This window comes from Vitis vinifera, chromosome 10, assembly GCF_030704535.1.
Source record: "Vitis vinifera cultivar Pinot Noir 40024 chromosome 10, ASM3070453v1".
NCBI lineage: Eukaryota > Viridiplantae > Streptophyta > Magnoliopsida > Vitales > Vitaceae > Vitis > Vitis vinifera.
The window spans coordinates 6,647,254-6,669,649 of NC_081814.1; the positions used below are offsets into that span (position 1 = coordinate 6,647,254).

At 37.0% G+C, this 22,396-nt stretch overlaps 1 protein-coding gene across 2 annotated transcripts in view; it reads right to left on the reverse strand.

The window, feature by feature from the left end:
* LOC100264186 (uncharacterized) overlaps nucleotides 1-22,318 on the reverse strand; it is a 49,298-nt gene extending 26,980 nt beyond the window's left edge. Inside the window, exons 1-4 of one of the 2 annotated variants that reach the window (XM_019222582.2) lie at nucleotides 21,557-22,318; nucleotides 20,623-20,737; nucleotides 18,672-18,772; nucleotides 2,168-2,259 (exon numbers count right to left, since the gene is read on the reverse strand). In XM_019222582.2, the coding sequence (XP_019078127.1) occupies nucleotides 2,168-2,259; nucleotides 18,672-18,772; nucleotides 20,623-20,737; nucleotides 21,557-22,228 (980 nt within the window). In that variant the 5' untranslated portion in view covers nucleotides 22,229-22,318. The remainder of the gene's footprint in view (nucleotides 1-2,167; nucleotides 2,260-18,671; nucleotides 18,773-20,622; nucleotides 20,738-21,556) is intronic. The other variant, XM_010657152.3, reaches the window with a different exon arrangement.
* Nucleotides 22,319-22,396: the final 78 nt, after the last annotated feature.

Consider the following 22,396-nt stretch of genomic DNA (forward strand, 5'->3'; position numbering starts at 1 on the left):
CTTTTACTTATTTATTTATTTTTTACAAGTAAATTCTATACCTTTTATTCTTTCCATCTTTCTCCTTTTACATTCCCTTCTACAAAAAAGTTCTTACTTTACCTCCCTGGAAATAAACAATGAATAAGGAAATGGAAGCTCTCAAAAAAATCATACTCTCAAGTTAATATATGTAGGAAAACACCCATGGTTGCAAAAGGGTAATTACTTTAAAATATAATCTTTATAATGTTGTTATCACTGGAGATGACTCGCATGGCATTCTTACTCTTAAGAATTTCTTAAAGAGCACTTTAAGGTAAAAGATCTTGGCCACCTTAAATACTTCCTTAGGATGGAAGTCTTTTTCTCCAAGAAAGGTATTTTCTTTTGTCAACAAAAGTATGCTATGGATTTATAAAACAGACAAGTTTTCTTAGATGTCGATCAAATAATATACCTATTGATATAAAATTAAAAAAATTAAAAAATAAATTATTTATGGGCAGTGGCACTTTTTTGTCTAATCCTCATCTTTATCAAAGTAAGGTTGTAAACTAATTCATCTCACTATTAGTTGACTTGATCTAGCCTATTCAATTAGTCTTGTCAACTAATTTATGTGTGAGAAACAGCTAAACAAATTTTTCGTTATATAAAGAATGCTTCAAGGAAAGGAATTTTGTTCTAAAACAAAAGTCACCTAAATATTTTTATCTATTCAAATGCAAATTGGGCTCGTTCATTGGGTGATAGAAGATCTACTAGAGGATCTTATATTTGTGGGAGGTAACTTGATAACATGGCCTACCAAAAAACAGTTCATGGTTGCTCGTAGTAGTGCTAATGTTGAATATAAAGCCATGGCCCACACGTGTAGTGAATTGATTTAGCTTTGAAAATTGGTAGTTGAATTGATTTTTCCAGTTTCATCTTGATGTAGGACGGACAGAAGTCCAATGTCCCACATCCGCTTCTTACCAACATTGGTTGGGCCTTATATGTGGGACTATCTTTAGCTCCCATTAGCTTAGACGTTTGGAAGTGTATGTGGTCTTGCATCACATCTCCTTCCCTTATGCATTGTGACAATCAAGCAGACAGATGAATGAAACATATAGAGATTAATTATCACTTAGTTCCTTGAAAAATACTAGCTCAAGAAATTTCTACTCTTTATGTTTGCTCTACACTTAGTTGGTTGATGTATTCACAAAAGCCCTTTCAAGAACTTTATGGCAGAGTGCTTTGTCCATGGTAGGCTTGATTAATGTCTATGCATCAACTTGAGGGGAAATGTTGAAGATATGGATTGCTATTATTGTACAATTATCATGTTACATATTTATCTTTTTTTTTATAGATAAAGTTATCTTGTTGATAAAAATATTAGATAGATAAGAAATTTGATTTAATTTAAAACTCTATCAATTATATCTTTTTATCCATAGCATGATTAACAACAATATCAAAAAACATAAATAGTATTCACAAATAAATGAATTAATAAGAAATAAAAAAAAATATTTCAGAAGGTTTTTCGCGCGCGCGCGTGTGTGTGTGTGTGTATAGGCATTTCTAGAAAAATAAATAAACATAAGGTAAGGTACAGGGCTCTTAATTTCGAAATTATTTTACCCTTCTCTTTTTTTGTTTTTTTGTTTTTTTTTTTTTTGAGAAAGAGGTTTTATCTAAGCGATGGGAAAAGCATTAAGCAAATTTTCTTTATTTTTGAAATTTCTAAATATTTAACCCATTTAAACAGCTATTTCAAACTCTAGGTTTGAGGCAAGCTTTGTTACCAATTTCCAAGAACCATGCTCAATTCAGTTATATGTATTTTTGTTTAAAATTATTTCAAGAAAGGCAACATGACCCCCCTAACCCCTATGTGCATCCACATTTGATTCACATGGCACTTGGAAACATATATATCTATATATATATAAATATATACCCCTCTAACCCCTATGTGCATCCACATTTGATTCACATGGCACTTGGAAACATATATATAAGGAACCCAACATACCTCCAGCAATTTGTTATTATGTAAAACTACTAATACCATGAACCAAGAATAGTGAAGCCTAAAGATAAGATTTGTAAAAGGAAATTGCTTTAAAACAGTAGAAGTTCAACTAAACCATACATCAATCAAAAATGAAAAAAAAAAATGTAGTCATACCCCCATGCTGGATAGTCTAGTGTTGCTAAGGAATCCATTTGACATGCTGAAAGGCGAGCTAGACCACCATTACCAAGAGCAGCATCCCCTTCCTTCAAACAAAACAACAAATAAAAGGGTAAAGAAAACAAGTAATGGCCATTTGAGTGTAAATAAGAAAATGAAAGCATTTAATTTCCATCATCAAAGAACTACTCAAACTTTAGGTTTCTTGTAAAAGCTTATTTGTGAAGAGAGAGAAAAGGAGAATCCTTAATTACTGTTATTGAAAAACTGTAAAGAATACACATTGGACTTGGGTATATATATACATGTTAGTGGGACCCACAATACAATAAGGAAAGAAAAGAAAAAAAAAAAGTAAATAACCTAAATAACTATACACTATCTAACACTCCCCCTCAAGCTGGAGCATATATGTTATATGCACCAAGCTTGTTACAACTGTATTTAATTCTAAGACCTCTGAGAGATTTAGTAAAAATATCTGCTAGTTGATCATTTGAATTGACAAAACTAGTCACCACACATCCTGATGCGATCTTCTCTCTAATGAAGTGACAGTCAACTTCAATGTGTTTGGTCCTTTCATGGAAGACTGGATTGGATGCAATATGCAAAGCGGCTTGGTTGTCACAGATGAGCTTCATCTGTTCATCCTTTCCAAATCTCAACTCCCGAAGAAGATGTTTCAGCCATATGAGTTCACATGTTGTCAGAGCTATAACTCGATACTCGGCTTCAACACTAGATCTGGCCACTACATCTTGTTTCTTACTCTTCCAAAATATTAGGTTACCTCCAATAAAAAACACAATACCCGAAAGTGGAACGTCTATCTGTGGGTGAGTCAGCCCAATCTGCATCTGTGTAACCAACAACTTGGGTATGACCGTTGTTCTCGTACAACACACCTTGGCCTGGTGTGCTTTTGATATATCGAATAATGCGGATTACAGCATCCCAATGGATATCACATGGTAATTGTAGGAATTGACTAACAACACTTACAGGAAAAAAAATGTCTGGACGAGTAATGGTGAGGTAGTTCAATTTACCTACAAGTCGCCGATATCTCCCAGGATCTCCTAAAGGCTCCCCTTATCCTGGTATAAGTTTGACATTTGGATCCATAGGAGTGTCTACCGGTTTACAGTCTAACATACCGGTTTCTTCCAAGATGTCTAAAGCATACTTCCTTTGGGAAAGAACCACACCGGAACTGGATTGAGCTATCTCAATCTCTAAGAAATACTTGAGTTTCCCCAAGTCTTTAGTCTAAAAGTGGGTGAAAAGGTGTTGCTTTAGTTTCTGAATACCATTCTGATCACTGCCTGTAATGACGATGTCGTCCACATAAACTACCAAATAAATACATTGCCCCGAAGAGTTATGATGATAGAAAACGGAATGGTCTGCTGTACTGCGGAACATGCCAAACTCCTGAACAACAGAACTAAAACGGTTAAACCATGCTCGAGGAGATTATTTCAAGCCATATAGAGAATGGAGTAACCTACACACTAAACCAGACTCCCCCTGAGCAACAAAACCAAGTGGTTGCTCCATATAAACTTCCTCAGCAAGATCCCCATGAAGGAAAGCATTTTTAATATCTAACTAATAAAGAGACCAAGAACGCATAGTAGCCATGGAGAGCAATAGACGAACAAAAGCTATCTTGGCAACAGGAGAGAAAGTGTCACCATAATCAGAACCATAAACCTGAGTATAGCCTTTAGCAACTAAGCGGGCCTTAAGGCGATCAACCTGACCATCAGGGCCAACCTTAACTGTGTAGACCCAACGAAAACCAACTGTAGATTTACCAGAGGGTAAAACAACAAGATCCCAAGTGTCATTAGAGTGTAAAGCAGTCATTTCATCTACCATTGTTTGTCGCTAGCCTGGATGGGAAAGAGCCCCAGGGGTGCTCTTAGGAAGAGAAACAGAAGATATAGCAGAAACAAATGCAGAATAGGATGAAGATAATCGATGGTAACTCAAAAAATTGTAAATGGAATGAGGATTACGAGTAGATCGATTACCTTTCCGAAGAGCAATGGGTAAGTCAGCAAAAATAGGTAGAGTCGGGGTAGGAGAAGCTGAAGGGATAGGAAGTGAGTCAGCAAGTATCTCGGCCAAAGAAGGAGGAACAGCGACACGATGACGGCGATGATAAACCTGAAGTGGGCGAGAAGGCACTGCATCAGGTGGGGAGATAATGGGAAGGGGTAAGACTTCAGAAACAGGAAGAGACTCAGAGGTGGAGAAGAACGATGAGTCCTCAAAGAAAGTGACATTAGGGGAGAGAAAGTAGCGATGAGTCTCAGAGGAATAACAATGATTACCCTTTTGAAGTCTGGAATATCCCAAGAAGATGCATTTTGTGACTTTGGCAGAAAGTTTGTCCTATCCAGGAGTGAGAATATGAACAAAGCAAGTACAACCAAAAACACGAGGAGGAAGGAAATAAAGTGGTTGGTCAGGGAAAAAAAGGGAATGAGGAATCTGATCGTGTAATACAGATGAGGGCATACGATTAATCAAATAACATGCTGTAAGAACAGCGTCCCCCTAAAAACAAAAAGGAACATGACTATGGAGAAAGAGAGTACAAGATGTCGATTCTTACGTTCAGCTACCCCATTTTGTTGAGGAGTATGAGCACAAGAAGACTGATGAATGATCCCATGTTGGGACATAAATAAAGTAAATGGTGTAGAAAAATATTCTCTGGCATTGTCACTACGCAACACATGAATAGAAATATTGAACTAAGTTTGGATTTCAACATAAAATTTCTGAAAAATAGAGAATAACTCAGCTCGATTTTTCATTAAAAATAATCAAGTACATCGAGAATAGTTATCAATGAAAGTGACAAAATACTGAAATCCTAAAGTAGACGCGGTCCGACAAGGACCCCAAACATCAGTGTGGACAAGTTCAAAAGGAGACTTTGCCTGATTATTCAAACGCTTTGGGAACGAGACACGAGTATGTTTCCCAAGCTGACAGGACTCACACACAAGCGACGACAAAGATGAAAAACTATGGACCATTTTCTGGAACTTGGATAGACTAGGGTGGCCTAGGCGACTGTGGATGAGGAGGGGAGCATCAGTGGAAATGCAAACTGCAGGAGTTGAAGGCGCGGTGAGGTGATAGAGGCCTTGAGACTCACGTCCTATGCCAATCGTCTTCCCCGTACTCTGGTCCTACAAGGTCACAAGTTTATCAGAGAAAGTGATAGAAGAGTTAAGAGTGCGAGTTATTTTGCTGATGGAAATAAGATTAAAAGGACACTCAGGGGCATAAAGGACAGAATAGAGAGGTAGGGAAGGGAGAGGATGAGCGAAACCAAAACCTTTAGCCCATAGTTTGGGAACCATTAGCTAAAGTAACAGTAGGTAAGGCAGAGGTAGTAGTAATAGAAGAGAAAAAATCCTTATTACCAGATATGTGATCAAAAGTGTCAGAATCTAGAATCCAAGGTCCAAGAGAAGATGTGTGGGTAAGACAAGTAGAAACATTACCAGTCTGGGCAACAGAATCAACAAAAGCTGACTTGGTGGCCTGATAGCGGAGATAGTCATCATACTCACTGTCAGTGAGGGAAATACCCTGAGATGTGGAGGAACTGGGAGGTTGAGGCGACTGAGGATCAGATGATTGGGCCACGTGGGTAGTGCGGGGAAGCCGCCCATGTAACTGATAACACCGATCACGAGTGTGGCCAAGCTTATTGCAATAGGTGCAATGAGGACGTTGGCCTCTACCTCGGTTACCACTGCGTCCTCGAAAGCTAGTTTGAGAAACTAACACAGAAGAATCTGAAGTGTTATCAGATGGCAAAGTCTGAGTGGAGGAGATACGGAGGAGGTGAGCAAACACATCATCCAAGGATGGAACAGAGGAACTGCCAAGAATCTAATCGCGGACGGTCTCGAGATCTGGACAGAGGCCAATAAGCGTAAGAGTCATGAAGAACTTGTCAATCTGTGTTCGTTGATCCCCAACATCAGTAGTAAGAGGCATCACGGTCAAGAATTCCTCCTTAAGAGAGGCGGCAATCTGGCCAATATAAGTAGATAAATCCATGTCTTGTTGTCTGACATTGACAATAGAAGAAGCCACTTTATAAAGACGTCGAATATCATTCGTGTATAACCCTTTCGCCTGATTCCAAAATTTAAAGCATGTTTTGTAGGCCCGAAGATGAAGCAGAATCTTAGGATCAACTGATTGCCATAACACACTACATAACTAAGCATCTATCTTCCTCCATTGTACTCTGTCAACCTCAGGGATATCTGCCTCCTGTGTAACAAGGTGATCCTCATAACCTTGACCCATAAACCAAAGCTCCACAGAAGCAAACCAGGACAAATAATTTTCACTGCCAACCAATTTATCCGAAGTAATCATAGGAGATCCAGATATGACAGAGGAAAAAGTGGAACTTTTAGTAGCCATATCTACTTATCTGGTGAATGAAATACGTTTGGATCGAAGAGAGCCCTAATACGGCTTATCGCGGACTTCCTAAGACACGTGCAGGGCTCGAGGTGGAGAGAAAGTCACCAGAGGTCGCCAGAAAGGCTATTTAGAGGGCCGGCGAAGACAAAAAAACCCCAAAAAATGCACTTTCAGGACTCGGATGACACAAGCACAGATAGAGGGTGGCTAGACGGCATCAGGCAAGGCTGGAGGTGGAAGCGCGTGGCCGGAAAGTGCTTCACGCGCCAGCGCGTGAGATTCAGGCCGTCGGAGAAAGAACGCGCATGGCCGACGCGTGGCTAAGATTCTCCCTCCAGTGCTTTGAGAAAACTTGAAGATCTCCTCCTTGCGCACCTGATGGTATGGTCGGTGTCGGAAAAGGACGTCGTCGGAAAAGTCGCCGGTGGTGAGGGTTTTCTAACGGTGATACGGTTGATCGGAAAGCTTTAGGAGATAGGAAGGGTGACCGGAATGAAACACGGTCACTGAAAGATTTCCCAGAATGGATTCACGGATAAACAGGAAATAATTAAGGTTTTTTTCTCCCTTGGCTCTGATACCATGTGAAGAGAGAGAAAAGGGAGAATCCCTAATTATTGTTATTGAAAAACTGTAAAGATTGCACATTGGACTTGGGTATATATATACATGTTAGTGGGACCCACAATACAATAAGGAAAGAAAAGGAAAAGGAAAAGTAAATAACCTAAATAACTATACACTATCTAATAGGAATCATCTCTTGTTATGAGTAAGACTACATTAAAATACTTCTTCAAAAGTCCAGAAAACATCCAACCAACAAAGTTAATAGATTCTCATAAAAAATACCACAAATGATCAATTTGTGGAAAGAAGGAAGTTAACAATAGATGTTTCATTTGTCAAACAAACAAGTATGTGCTAGCTTAGCTGCACCTGTTGTAGAAGTGAAATTGTAGAGTGGAAGAGAAAAACCAAAATGTCAAGTACACATTCATAAGGTTCTAAACCTCAATCCAAGTTTAATTTATTCTACTCAATAAAGAAATTAATAAGCATGCGTTTTAGAAGACTTAAATTACAATCTAAAATCATAATAGTGTTGCCTTTTTAGATCATCAAGAATATATGTTTTGGGATTAAACTTCTCTCAATCAATGCAAAAATAAAGGGAAAAAACCACACATAAACACATAATAAGGATGATGAACAAGTGAGGAGTTTTCCACTTCTGAAGTTTTACCTAAAAGATGCTTTCCGAGGTGTATAGCCTAATGTCATCATGTGTAACTTTGCCTAGATGCTCTCTAGGGTGTATGGCCCGATGCCAAGAGGGAGAGAGAAGCCTTTTAGGAAGAATTGGGGGATATAAGAGGTTAATGGGGCATAGGAATGACCCTTGGTGCACTTGGGGGATATAAGAGAGAAGCTTTTTAATTATTTTAAGTTATTTTCACTTGTATTCTAAGGGTTGCTTTAAAAATATATATATATACAAACATGTAGAATGATTAAAAATAAAGCATCAGATATAAAAATTATTTTTAAAACATATTTAAAAACATTAAAACTTAAGTTAAAAACATTTCACCTTCTCAAATAGACTTTTGTTCTACAAAACATCAAATAAAAATTTTCAAAAACTATTCTCAAAAATTGTTTTTCAAAACTATTTTCAAAAATAGTTACCAAACGAGGTCTTAATCTTCTAGATTTTCTTTTGACGAGAGGTACTTTCGCTTTGAGTTGTGGATTAGAGAAGAGTTGTATATCCAAGCTTATGTAGCTCATTGTTTTAAGGGATTAGGAGAACCACTTCTCTAATGTAGTGTAAACATTGACAGATCTAAGGTAGGCTCAAGGGGGGGCATATTTCCTCCCCTCGCCCCTCACTTTGAGTGGTAGGTTAGAAAGGAGTTGTATGTTAAGGTTAAAGTAGCTCCTTATTTTAGGGGATTAGGAGAACCACTTCTCTAATGTGGTGCAAACACTGGTGGATCTAAGGCAGGCCTAGGGGAGAGGAGGCATATTTCCTTCTCCCCCCTTACACACACAAAAAAAACTAACAAATTAAATGTTAATTAACTAAATAAATAACACTTATCTTTAAAGTGCTAATGATATATTAGGATTTCAATAGAATTAAAAAAGTAAATAGAAATTTTCACAAACTCTATTTAATATTCATAATTTCTTTTATTTTAATTTCATATTTTTTCTTCTCATGCAACCATTATCCTAATTTATTTTTTATTAATTTTTATTTGATATCTATTAAATTCATTTCTTAATGTACCGTATTTGATTTTAATTTTGAAAATTTGTTATTTTTGAAATTTAATTAAATAAAAACTAATTAACAACTAAACAACATAATTATATTAAATTACATGTCATTTAATTTTTTATAAAAAAAAAATTAATTATTTACATTAAGAGAATTTGTGTTTAGTTTAAATTACAGAAGATAACATGATTTAATAAAATACTTTAAATTATGCATAATTTAATAAAAAAAAATGTCATCACTTTTCAACTAACTTATATTTAGTTATTTTGGAAAAAAAATTGAATTATTTTAAAATTCCTTTTACTAAAAAAAATTATTAAAATAATTGAAAATTGACTAGAGAGATTTTTTAATTTTCTTACTAGTTTTTAATTCTTTTGAAAAATTCCTTTGAATGTTTTTAATAATATATATATATATATATATATATATATATATATATATATACATATTGGTATTTTGAGACATTGTATTTATTCATGATTAAAGTCCAAAATTACATAATTTACTAAACAATAACAAGGTTATCACTAATTATTTTAAAATTCATTCATGGTTATTATGATGTTTGCCACCCTAAGAAAAATTCTTAGCTCTGCCACAGGGTGCAAAGCTTGGTGGCAAGACCAATGTGGGATTATTGTCATACTTTGCTTGATAGAGGTTATGTGAGAAAAATGTAGGATTTAAAGTGAAAAGCTTCCATGATTTAGTTAAGAATTGGTGGTTGAATGACGCTTTCAATGGCTTCTCCAATTTAATCTTTGTGTTGTTCTTAAAGATTTCAAAACCTTTGTTCAAATGTTTTAGGGTTGACTAAGTGGGGACTTAGCACCACACAAGAAACAAATTTGTGGGCTGTAAATTTCTTGCAACACTAAGAGAGTAGCAGAAAAAGAGTAGTACCACTGGGATAGTTTGGGAAAAACTTCTTACAAACAAAAATCAAGTGAATTGTAGTTCTTCTAATGACAAAGAAAGTCATGGAAATCTAGTCTCAAATTATGAGAACGCCACACCTCAGCAAAAAACAATTGAAACTTCTGCAAAAAGATGTTCGGTCGGTCACAACAACCTTTTGTCGCCTCTATAATTGGAACTGAGTCTTTGGCATAGAAAGGTAATTTTTTAAATGCCTTAGATGTTAAAAGAGAAAAGATGAGTCCATGGATTGTGAACTTAGGAGCATCAGACCATATGACTAGAAATGTTAATATTTTCCATAAATATAGTCCAAGCCATGAAATTTTCACTATCAAGATAGTAGATGGATCTCTCTCAAAGGTGGTTGATACAAGCTTTATTATTATTTCAAAGAATTTGATCTTGGATTTTGTTCTCTTAGTTCCAAATTTGGACTGTAATTTATTGTCTATTAGCAAACTCACTCGAGAACTCAATCATGTTACTAAATTGTTCCCATACTCTTGTGAATTTCGGGACTTAGATTTGGGGAAGACGATTAGCAGTGCTAAGATGTGTTTAGGGCTCTATCTCCTTAAAGTCGATGATTTGCTTGAAAGACAAACTCCTAAGGCAAATTATGTTGCATCAAAAATTCAGTTTCATAAAAGCTCTTTTTCAGTTGATAATTCTGATAATGATATCATAGTCATGTTGTCGCACTATAGGTTAGGTCATCTAAATTTCTTATACCTTAAGAAACTTTTTCCTTCATTATTCAATAATAAAAGTCCAAATTTTTTAAAAAAATTGTCAATTTTCCAAACATGCCTATAATTTCTATCCTAATCAGCCATACAAAATGTCTTGTCCTTTCTCAAAGATCCATCGTGATGCAGGAGAGGATTCTCGGATTAAAAATATCACTAGAACTTGATGGTTTATATCTTTTATTGATGATCACACTAGGATTACATGGCAATTTCTCATGAAAGAAAAATTAGAAGCTAGTCAAATTTCTAAAAATTTCAACAATATGATTCAAAATCAATTTCAAACCAAAATACAGGTGTTAAAAATTAACAATCCAAAAGAGTACTTCAAATCAATCCTTGGTGATTATTTCTTAAGTCAGGGCATAGTACATCAAAGTTCTTGTATTGATACTCCTCAACAAAATGGGGTTGTTAAGGAAAAAAAAAAACATTTTGCAAAGGTTACTAGACCACTAATGTTCCCTACACATGTTCCAAAGCATTTTTAGGGCAAAGTAGGTCTTACAGCAGCTTATCCTATAAATAGAATGACCTCTCAAGTTCTAAACTTCCAAACACCTTGCCAAGTTCTTCTCAATTCATATCCTAGAACTCGAATTATTTCCACCATTCCCATTAGCGTGTTCGGGTGATCTGCGTTTGTTCTCTAACATCAACAAAACTGGAGCAAACTTGATCCTAAAGCAATCAAGTGCATATTCATTGGGTACTCTCCAAGTAAAAAGAGGTACAAGTATTATTCACCAATCATAAAAAGATACTATAACTCTATGGATGTCACATGTTTTGAACAACAACCTTACTATCCCAAATCTAATATTCAGGAGGAGAATTACACATGAGAACACCAGCTTTGGGATATTGAAGCCAATATTCCAAACTTGTCTCACAGTCCTTCAAATTCATATACTTATCCTAATTCTCAAATCCCTCAAAGAAAATCACCAAAGTCTTTTGTTCCTACTCCAAGTCCTCAACTAGAAATCCCTTAAGTCGAACCTCAAATCCCTTGCTAGTTCCCTTAACCTCAAGTCCTTCATAACGTCCAAAATTCACTCAACCTGCAGAAAACAGTGAGCTTATTGTCTATTCAAAGAAAAAAAACTCAAGAGGATATAGAGCAATGAACATTTCCTAAGCAAATCCAAGAGTCTGATTTGAGTTCAAGATCAATTTAAATTTCACCAGCTAACACTAGTTCTAAATTTGTCAATATTTGAGCTTTCTAATGATGATCTTAATCATCCTATTGCCTTGAGGAAAGGTGAGAGATCATGTACAAGTCACCCAATCTATAATTTTGTCTCTTATGAAGGGTTATCACCTAGTTTTCATGCCTTTGTCACCAACCTCAACAAAATACAAATTCCTAACACCTATCCAAAAATCTCTAACATTACTAGAATGGATAGCTGCCATTTGGGAAAAGATTCGTGCCTTAGAGGAAAATGGAACTTGGGAAATCTCAAATTTAACAATCAAAAAACATCCAATGGGATGTAAATGGATCTTCATAGCTAAACACAAGGCAAATGTAAGTGCGAACAAGTTCAAGGCTCCACTTGTTGCTAAGGGCTCACTCGGTCTTATGGAATTGACTACCAGGAGACTTTTGGCCCCATAGCCAAACTTAATACAATTTGGGTATCTTATCATTGCCAGCAAACTTAGATTGACCTCTTCATCAACTAGATGTCAAGAATGTTTTCCTTCAATGGAGATATAGAAGAAGATGTCTACATGGAAATTCCTCCTGGCATTGAGACACAAGCTACTATTAACAAAGTGTGTGAGCTTAGAAAATCGTTATATGATCTCAAGCAATCCCCAAGAGCTTGGTTTGACAGGTTTACAAAGGTAGTAAAGAGATATGGATATTCTTAGTGTTAGGCAGACCACACCTTATTTGTCAAACACCCACTTGAAAGGAAAAATAGCTATTCTCATCATGTATGTAGATGACATCATTCTAACATGAGACTATGAGGAGGAAATAAGCAAGCTTAAGGGCTTTCTAGCCAAAGATTTTGAAATCAAAGACTTGGGCAATCTCAAATACTTCCTTGATATGGAAGTTGCTTGATCAAGAAAGGGTATTTTTGTTTCTCAACGAAAGTACATCCTAGACTTACTAAAGGAAACATGGATGCTTAGGTGCAAGTCTGTTGATACTCCGATGGACTCAAAAACTAAACTAGAAGCTAAAGAAAATGGTGCACTAGTAGAGAAAGGTAAATACCAAAGACTAGTGGGAAAACTCATATATCTTTCTCAAATTAGACCTAATATCAGTTTTTCTATTAGTGTGGTAAGTCAATTCATGAATAATCCAACCAAAGAACACATAAAGGTTGTACATCGAATCCTAAGATGCCTAAAGATGACATCAAGAAAAGGTTTATACTTTAAGAAGCCATCAAGCAAAGATATTGAAATCTTCACTGATGTTGATTGGGTCAAATATCGTAGATCAACATCTGGATATTGTACCTATGTACGGGGAAATTTGGTTACATGGCAAAGTAAGAAATAATTTGTTCTGTCAAAGCGTAGTACAAAATCTGAGTTTAGAGCCATGACACATGGCATGTGTGAAGGAATATGACTGAAAAGAGTACTAAGAGAATTGAGAATCTTAGTTGGGAAACCTACGAGGATGTTTTGCAACAACCAATTTTCCAAAAGCATTGCTAAGACCCTAATTCATCATAACAGAACGAAACATGTGGAGATAGATCGTCACTTCATAAAGGAAAAAATAGAGGAGGGGATAATTCACCTGGTGTACACACCAACATGCCTTCAAATAGAAAATATCCTTACTAAAACTCTATCGAGGATCAACTTCAAGTATTTGAATACCAAGATGGGCTCAATCAACATCTATAACCCAACTTGAGGAGGAGTGTGGAAATCTTTAAGTTATTATTCTGATTTCTAAGAGTTTTACAACTATAAAATTAGTTGGCTTTATTTGGTTTGCTATTTTTTATAATAAGGAGATTCTGGTAGCATGTTATCTAATCTCATAGGCAAATTGCTTCCTAAAATTAGTGAGTCTTTCTAGGTAAGTTAGTAGTCATTTCCCGTGAATAATGGGATGGTATTTTCGCCACTTAATTATTTATAGTAGTGTATTTCCTTCTCTATTCGAGAAATGGAAAATAGAATAATTTTTCCTTCTCATATTTCTTCACTAATATTTGGGATGATTCCAATTGTGGTAGGCATTGGAACACTTGCTTTTTGAGATAGTTTCATGATTCGGAGTTAGATAATGTAGGGTCATTCCTTAAGAGGGATTCAAGAGGCACCTTTGTGCAAATGGATTTGGAAGTTTGCCATAGAAAGAGGCGCATTTTGGACATGAGTGATTATGAGAAAATATGGAGAGGAGGAGGGTGGGTGGTGGTTTGGTGAAGTTAGAGATGGGTATGGAGTTGGGCTTTGGAAGTCCATTATGAAAGAACAAAACACTTTATTGGGTCATTTTTCTTTTGGAGTGGGTAATGAGAGAAAGGTGAAGTTTTGAACAGATAGGTAGTATGGTGATGAATCATTATGTGATTCTTTTCCCTCTTTATTTGCCTTAATTGTATCAAAAAATGTTTGTGTAACGGATGTTTGGGTTCAGTTAGGGCAAAGAGGGCATTGGAACCCTTATTTTTCTCGACCTTTAAATGATTGGGAGGTGGATGAAGTTGTGGATTTATTTTTACGGTTGCATGGATTGGTAGTTGATAGATAAAGGGAAGATAAGATGGTGTGGATGAATTCGGATATTAATAAGTTCTCTATAAAGCAATTTTATGTTGTCTTGGAACTGAGAGTTGTTGTTTCTTTTCCAACACGGGTGGTTTTGAAGTCTTGGGTTCTTTCTAAAGTTAACTTTTTTGCTTGGGAGGCTTTGTGGGGAAAAGTTTTGACATTAGATCAACTTCAGAAACACAGATGGTCTTTGGTCAATAGGTGTTTTCTTTGCAAAGAAGATGAACAATTCATAGATCACATTCTCCTTCATTGTTCATTAGTTAGGATTCTCTGGAAGTTGTTGTTTGGTCTTTTTGGTATCCATTGAGTGCAATCTCCTACAGTTAAGGAGGCTTTATTAGGGTGGCATAGCTCGTTTGCAAGAAAACAAAGAAAAAAGGTTTAGAGAGCAGCTCCTTTATGTATTTTTGGATAGTCTGGAATGAAAGAAATCTCAAGACATTTAATAATGAGGAGCATTCTACTCTTTTTTTGAAGATTTTCTTTCTTAGGAATTTAAACCATCGGATAAAGTAGTACTTAGAGATAGATTCTTTGTCTTTCTTTGATTTTATTGAGTGGTTAGGTTCTGGTTAAGGGAGGAAGTTGTTGTTAGGGTTCTTTTCTAGTTTTTGTGCTTTTAGGCGCTATTTGTACACTCCCTGTGTGCTTTGTGGCATCCTTGGGGCGTTTTTTTATTGTTTAATGAATTTGGTGTTTATTTATCAAAAAAAAAAAAAAAGATGGTGAGGATAGGATACTAAAAGTTGTACCAAGGATAAGAAGTGCTTGGTTAAATTTTTTTTTCTATTGCTCCTAAGAAAATGAAGAGAGTTTCTTTTCTTATCAAGGTAGTTTGGAGTTTACGAGTTCCAATGAAAGTGAGATTCTTTGCTTGGTAAGCTGATTGAGAAAAGATTCTAACTATGAACCAATTTAAAAGGAAAGGATGAATGGTGACAAGTTGTGTTGTTTGTGCATGAATAAGAAAGAATTAGCTAATCATGTTCTCATTCATTGTGGTAAAGATAAGGTTGTGTGGCATCTCATTTTCTCTCTTTTCATTATCTCCTATGGCCTTCCCAAATCGATGATGTAGATTGTATTAGGTGGGACGAGAGTTTTGTCAGCAAAAGTGTAGGAAAGCGTAGAAGGCAGCCCCTTTATGTCTCTTATGGACCATTTCTGAAGATCATAATAATAGATCTTCCCAGGATTTAGAACCTCAGATAAGTCACTTAGAAACTTTTTATTTATGCCCTTTTCCTTTGGTCTAGATAGTCTCTTGGAGTTAGCTCCAAGTCCTTGCTGGATTTTATTGACTGTTTGGAATTATTTTTTGATAAGCAAATGATATATAAGAGCGGCCAATAGCCTCAAGGCATACAGGAAGTATACAAAGCTACCAACCCTCAAAACAAAAAACAAAACGAACCAAACCCTAATTGGAGGCTAACCACTCCAAGAAACCTATTAGGGAATTCGACTCCATTTCAATGTACACTTTAGCCCAACCCCAAATAATGTAAACAAGTGACGTTTTTAATTTCTGATAAGCCAACACCCCCCCTTTAAAAGCTAGCCTATTTCTCTCCTTCCATATAGTCCAAAAAATGAATAACGGGATGACCTTCCACACTTCTTTTCTTTTCCTCCCCACAAAAGAACCTTTCCAACTACTAAGGACCTCCTTTACAGAATTTGGAAAGACCCACTGTACACCACACAACGCAAGAATGATGTTCCATAACCCTTTTGCCACTGTACAATGAATTAATATATGGTTGATCGTTTCCTCTTCACACCCACACAAAAAACACTGATTAGGTAAATGTCACCCTCTTCTTTGCAGTCTATCCAAAGTGAGGACTTTCCCCCAAGTAGCTTCCCAAGCAAAAAAGGCAATTTTGGTTGGGACTTTGCCCACCCAAACATTGCTATGAGGGAAATCCAGCCCTTGAGAATTTGCCAACACGTTATATGCGTACTTGACTTTAAACAGCCCGTCCTCACCCTTCTTCCAGCAAACCGAATCATCTTCCACCGTAACACTATAATCCCTCAACACAGCTAGAATATTGCCCACCAAGCCCACCTCCCAATCATTCAAGTCCCTTAACAACCCTAATATCCACCCTCCTTGACCCGTATTCTGATCCCAGCATTCCTCCACTGTGACATTCCTATGGGCAGCCATGGAGAAAAGGTTCGGAAAGTCTTGGGACAGCACATTGTTCCCACACCAAAGGTCAGTCCAAAACCTTATTCTGTTACCTTTTCCCACCTTAAACCCCATATTTTCCCAACACCAAGTGGATTCCTTCAAGATCTCCTTCCATACTCCAACACCGACCGCCCCATTTGCCTTCCTTGTCCTCCACCCAAACTCCTCTTTCCCATACTTAGCCTCAAGCACTTTTTTCCAGAACTCCTCCTTAGCACACGTGAATCTCCAAATCCATTTGCCTAGGAGAGCTTTGTTCAAAAGAGTAATTTTCCGTAGCCCCAATCCTCCCTTCTCTTTATCCGCGCACACCGCCTCCCATTTAACCAAATGATTCTTACTCCCCCCATTGGCTCCGCCCCACAAGAAGTCTCTTTGAAGTTTTTCGATCCTTCTTGCCATTGATTTACGCATACGGAAAACCGACATTTGGTACAAGGGAATGCTGGACAGCGTACTCTTTATAAGAGTGAGTCTACCACCTTTGGATAGGTATTGACGTTTCCAAAGGGCGAGCCTTCTCCTCATTCTCTCCTCCACCCCATCCCAAACGGAAGCAGCCCTATTTGGAGCCCCAAGGGGCAGTCCCAAATAAACAGTAGGGAGCTGCCCCACCCTGCACCCAATTTCAGCCGCCATATCCATCACCCCATCCACCTCCCCTACCGGAATTACCATGCTTTTGTCCAAGTTAATCTTCAGCCCAGAGGCGGCTTCAAACCAAAAAAGGACCCAGCCCAAATACAAGAGAGCCTCTTTCTTGGCTTCGCAAAAAACAATTGTGTCGTCCGCAAAAAGGAGGTGAGTAACTTTAACAGCCTGCTCTCTCCCTCTCCAAATTCTGCAGCCCTTGATGAAACCCCCTTCAGCAGCCCTAGTGATAAGCGCACTTAGAACTTCCATGCCCATGATAAATAAGTAGGGGGAAAGGGGGTCCCCTTGCCTTAATCCTTTTGTGCTTGAGAAAAAACCAGCTGGGACCCCGTTCACCAGCACTGAGTATTTGACAGTGGAGATACAATTCCACATCCATCCTATCCATTTTGACCCAAAGCCCATCTTTTGCATGACCTTTAGCAAGAATTGCCAATTGATGCTATCATACGCCTTCTCAATATCCATTTACAAACTATACCTTTCTCTCCCCTCTTTTGCCAAGAATCTATCACCTCGTTTGCGATTAGGGAACCATCAAGGATCTGTCTCCCTTTGACGAACGCGTTCTGATCAGGAGATATGACTTTGCCTATAACTTTTTTGAGCCTATTGGCCAGCACCTTAGCCAATAGTTTATAAAGGCCCCCAAGCAAACTGATTGGCCTGTAATCTCCTAAATCCTCCACCCCCCCTTTCTTTGGGATCAGCACCAAGAATGTATGATTCAGACTCTTGATGAAAGAGTTTTGATCATGGAACTCCTTGAATAACCCCAGCAAGTCCTCCTTGACAGTCTCCCAACTATTTTGCCAAAAGGCTATTGTGAAACCGTCCAGGCCCGGGGCTTTATCCCCATTCATCCCCATCAAGGCTGTGAAGATTTCAGTCTCAGAGAACGGAACCTCAATACCTTCCGCTTCTGAGGGACTGATCTGGTTCAAAAGAAGGCCCCCTATATCCGCCTTCCAGCCTGGACTGTTTGGAATTATGTTAGCGAGTTGGCTTCCACTTTTCTTTTTTATTCCTCATTAACCTATTGGCACCTGCCATATACTTCCAATGTACTTAGGTTCGGCACCCCATTTTTTTGGCACATGTTTTATATAATGATCTTCACCTATATAAATGAAGAAAAAACATATAGCAACATTTGGAAAAATAACTACCTGCAGAATCTACATTAAAGAGCATCCCAACATTTTGTTGTAGAAATTAGTTTTCTATTACATTACTATATCTGTCTTCACATCCTCATAGGTAAATTCACTAAATTAAAGAACAATTTCACCTCACAATGAAAAATAAGAAAGAAGCTGAGAATACTAAAATAAAATGTAACATGTGTACCTCTATAGGTAGATACATGCCTATACTCACACCTACCCATCAAATAAAAGAAATAATCAAATATCCAGCTACCTGCTCTGCCAAAACTTCATATTCAAACCCAAGCTGGCTTAAAGCATCTGCACACTGGTCCCGGATTCCAAGGTTTATAACACTATTTGACAAGGAACGGCCTGATATGCCAAATGCCAGTGAATGCTTTAGTACAAAAAACATCAAAAGAAAGGGTTAGAAGAAAAGAAAGAAAGAAAGAAAGAAAGAAATCACTCAGCGATTGTGTCTAAATACCGACACAAGAAAATAGGATACAACCGGGGGGAGCAGAACCCAAGTAGAAAAGCAATTAGACATCACAAATATGCTCAAGTAATAATGCAAAATATACAGTCCTATGGCATAAAACTCACCTGATCAAAATTTGTAGAAATTTTAGAACAGAAATACCAGGAATATGCATATATGCATGTGTGAACACATGCATCAATGCATACATATATAGAGAAAACGTGAAAATAGATATTATCAGAACTTGAATGTTGCCCAAAGGAGTGAATCAACTAAGGACATAATTAAGAGACAAAATTAAGTGACAAAAAAGGGTAATGTTCTCCAAGGTGATGTGATTCTAAGTTATGTTAACTCGTACCAACCAAAACATTTGCCTAATAAGCACACCGGTAGTCCCTTATTTCAAATGGCAAATTAGCCCATGAAGGACATTGGTAATTGCAGGTAGAAGGACGGTGCCAGGTAGAGGACAGAATAAAAAAAAATAAAGAAGAGAAAGAAAGAAAGAAAACTGGGCCATGGAACCTCTATCAAGACCACTTTACCTTTCTAGTGAGTAGATATATCATATATCAGCCCTATTAGGATTCAACAATGCAGCCACATAACTGATCTAAAATACTTGTAAAAATAAAATGACCTCCAATCTGGACACTTGGTCAGGAATCATGTAGGTGGACATTATTAAAAAAAATGGCAATGGTATTTATCAGGTCAATAAACTCGCCAATCTTTTCATTATTTGCTCTTTGCTCATGAACAAGTAAAACTAATAAGGTTACTGATTCTTGGCTAATTCTGATAGTTGATAATTTTATTTCCATTTTACCCATTATTTTAATTAGTTGAGCTCATATGGCATGCCTTCTCTGGAGTTCCATGAAATGCAGTCCTACTTTCTGCAATAATGAACCAACTGGGGACAAAAAGATGTTAAACCTTCTCTCCAAGCATCAAAGGTCAACTCTGTTTACTATTGTTGAACAACCAATTTTCTTAAAAGCTTAAGCTTATAGGATTTGGGTTCACAATGTATATCATGGTCTTTAAAAACAATAAAGGTTTTTCTAGGCCACATCTTATAAAAAATTAGAAAAAGCCTATCTTTGTTAACTCTGTTGTAGGTATTAAACCATGGTTTTGAGGATCTCACATCAGCAAAACATTTGAACTTAATATCTCCCTGCACAAGTAATTCAAGGACAAAAATCATAACTAGCATTTTGGATGCCACTCTTCATAAAAAACAGAAATTAGAATGATGTGACACCTTCAGAGAAACACATCATTTATATTTTGGGATGAGCACATAACAGGATACAATGATGGAACATTCAGGTCATAATAAGAAGTTGGAAAATTAAGTGGTAATTTTAATACACTTACTATTTTCTGTTTTTAAAAATTAAAAAAAAAAATTGCAATTCTATCTAAAATGTAAGTACTCTTTGAGATTCACCTTAAAAAGATAATGACATTTAAAACTATTATAAATTAGGGTATTAAAAAATTTTACTACCATAAATTAAAAATTTTAAAGTAATTTTAAGGACATAAAGTAAGTCCATACTTTATTTTATAAGAGTCACTAGTATTTTCTACTTTAAAATATAGAAAACAGGAAATGTATCCGAAAAAGCACTCAACTTTCTCATTGTGAAGAATATAGAGGAAGCAGACCACAAACAATCACAAAGATTACCAGAAAAGAACTTCAATAGAGATATATAAATACCCATAAGAAACTCGAGAGACAGGAAGTATAGACGCTTTGGGTCTTTCCTCTTGAAATACTGTTGAGTATCATGCCAACGCTCGATCAATCGATCTCTTACACTATGTGCTAATGCCTACAAATACCAATGCATCAATATCAACTTTATAAAGTCACCTCTAAAAAGATATACACACGATGAATACAAACAAAAGGTTTGGATAATCCTATTTATTTCATATCATTTTGGCAGATCAGTCCAGGCCATTCATCTAAAAGACAGTAAAATTTCCAATATATCAATTGACATCAAGCCACAAAAGAGATTGTCAAAAATTTAAATCAGTTCGGGAAAATGCTGAAAAACATTATTTCTAAACAAGGAAAAGTGTTACAAAACCTACATTCATTACAGTGTTACCAAACCTACATTCATTATATTGTCATATATACTGTAAATGATTAATCACAAATACATACTAGTACCAATCCAGCAAACTTCCCCTTTTTTTTCTTCCTTTATAATTTTCTGGTTGCAGAAAAAACTGTACTCTTGACCCAATTGCTGCCAGATTGCCACTTTTCATATTTGTATTCGCAAGCAGCATTTAATTTCAGAAGTTGCTTTAAATTCATCATGACCCTCACAACAACTGATCAAAAGGCTAGTGACCTTTAGAACAGACTTAGAAGCCACTAATTCCTCTTCTATAAAAGGAGAGATATCTACGTAACCATGGTTGAATTTGAACTCCTTTTTGGATATGAATTTTAAAATTTAAATTTTTTCCAATTAATAGCAAAAGTTTTTAAAATTCCTCCACTTCTTTGAGAGAGAACAAGGAAAAAAAAATAGTTTCGGACCCACAAGGAATTATGCTTCGAAGTCCACATCATGAATTACAATTTTAACATTTTGAGCTCAAATTGAAGGATAGAATTCAACCAAAATCACCTGATAGGCCTCAAAATCATCAAAACTAAATCGCGACCTGGCCACTGTGTACTCAACGTGATCCAAAATATCCTTTTGAAGACTGACTGGATCATTCGACAGAAACCTATCCATCAAGGCAAACATTCTCTCCGCCTGCGGCTTCGGCCCTAATCCAGCTCTTCTCACCACAATGCCTCTTGTACTCGGCCCCACCGACGTCTCCGTGCCCCATCCACCGCCACCGTCGATCGCCTCCAACAGCGCCTTCGTGATACGGTCCAAATTTTCCTGATCCTCAATCTTCCTCCCATGAGAATCAGTGACGAAGAACTTCTGGGTAAAGAAATCGCCTTCGAATTCCACGGTAGCCTTGTCAATGTGGAGGCCAAGGACCTTGAAAACCCTGGTGATGACTTGGAGCAGGCCGATCTTGTTACGAGCGCGGATCACGAATGATGTGGAGTCTGTCGATACGGCGGCGTCGACTGTTACCGTCGGCGTGGCGGAGTTTACATCGGCGGTAGAGGGCCCTGCTGGTTTGGGTCCGACCCAGGAGTTGCAGATGAAAGAATGCCGTGGAAGTGGCTTCAACTGAACTGGGAATGGACGGTGTAGATTGAGTGATTGTGGAGAAGAGAAGTCGGATGGACGGTGATGAAAGACAAGCAGAGGGGAGGAGATAGTAGCCATTGCCGTTGGAGAGAAGAAACAAATGAATAAACATATATAGATAAGAGATGAAAAGGGAGAGCTGAGCAGTAGCGGCCTGTGATCGGCTCCGATTACGTCATTAAAGCGTTGACGAAAGTTGAAAACTTGAAATTGAGATTTGGAAGTACGAAAACGGGCTTTGACTTC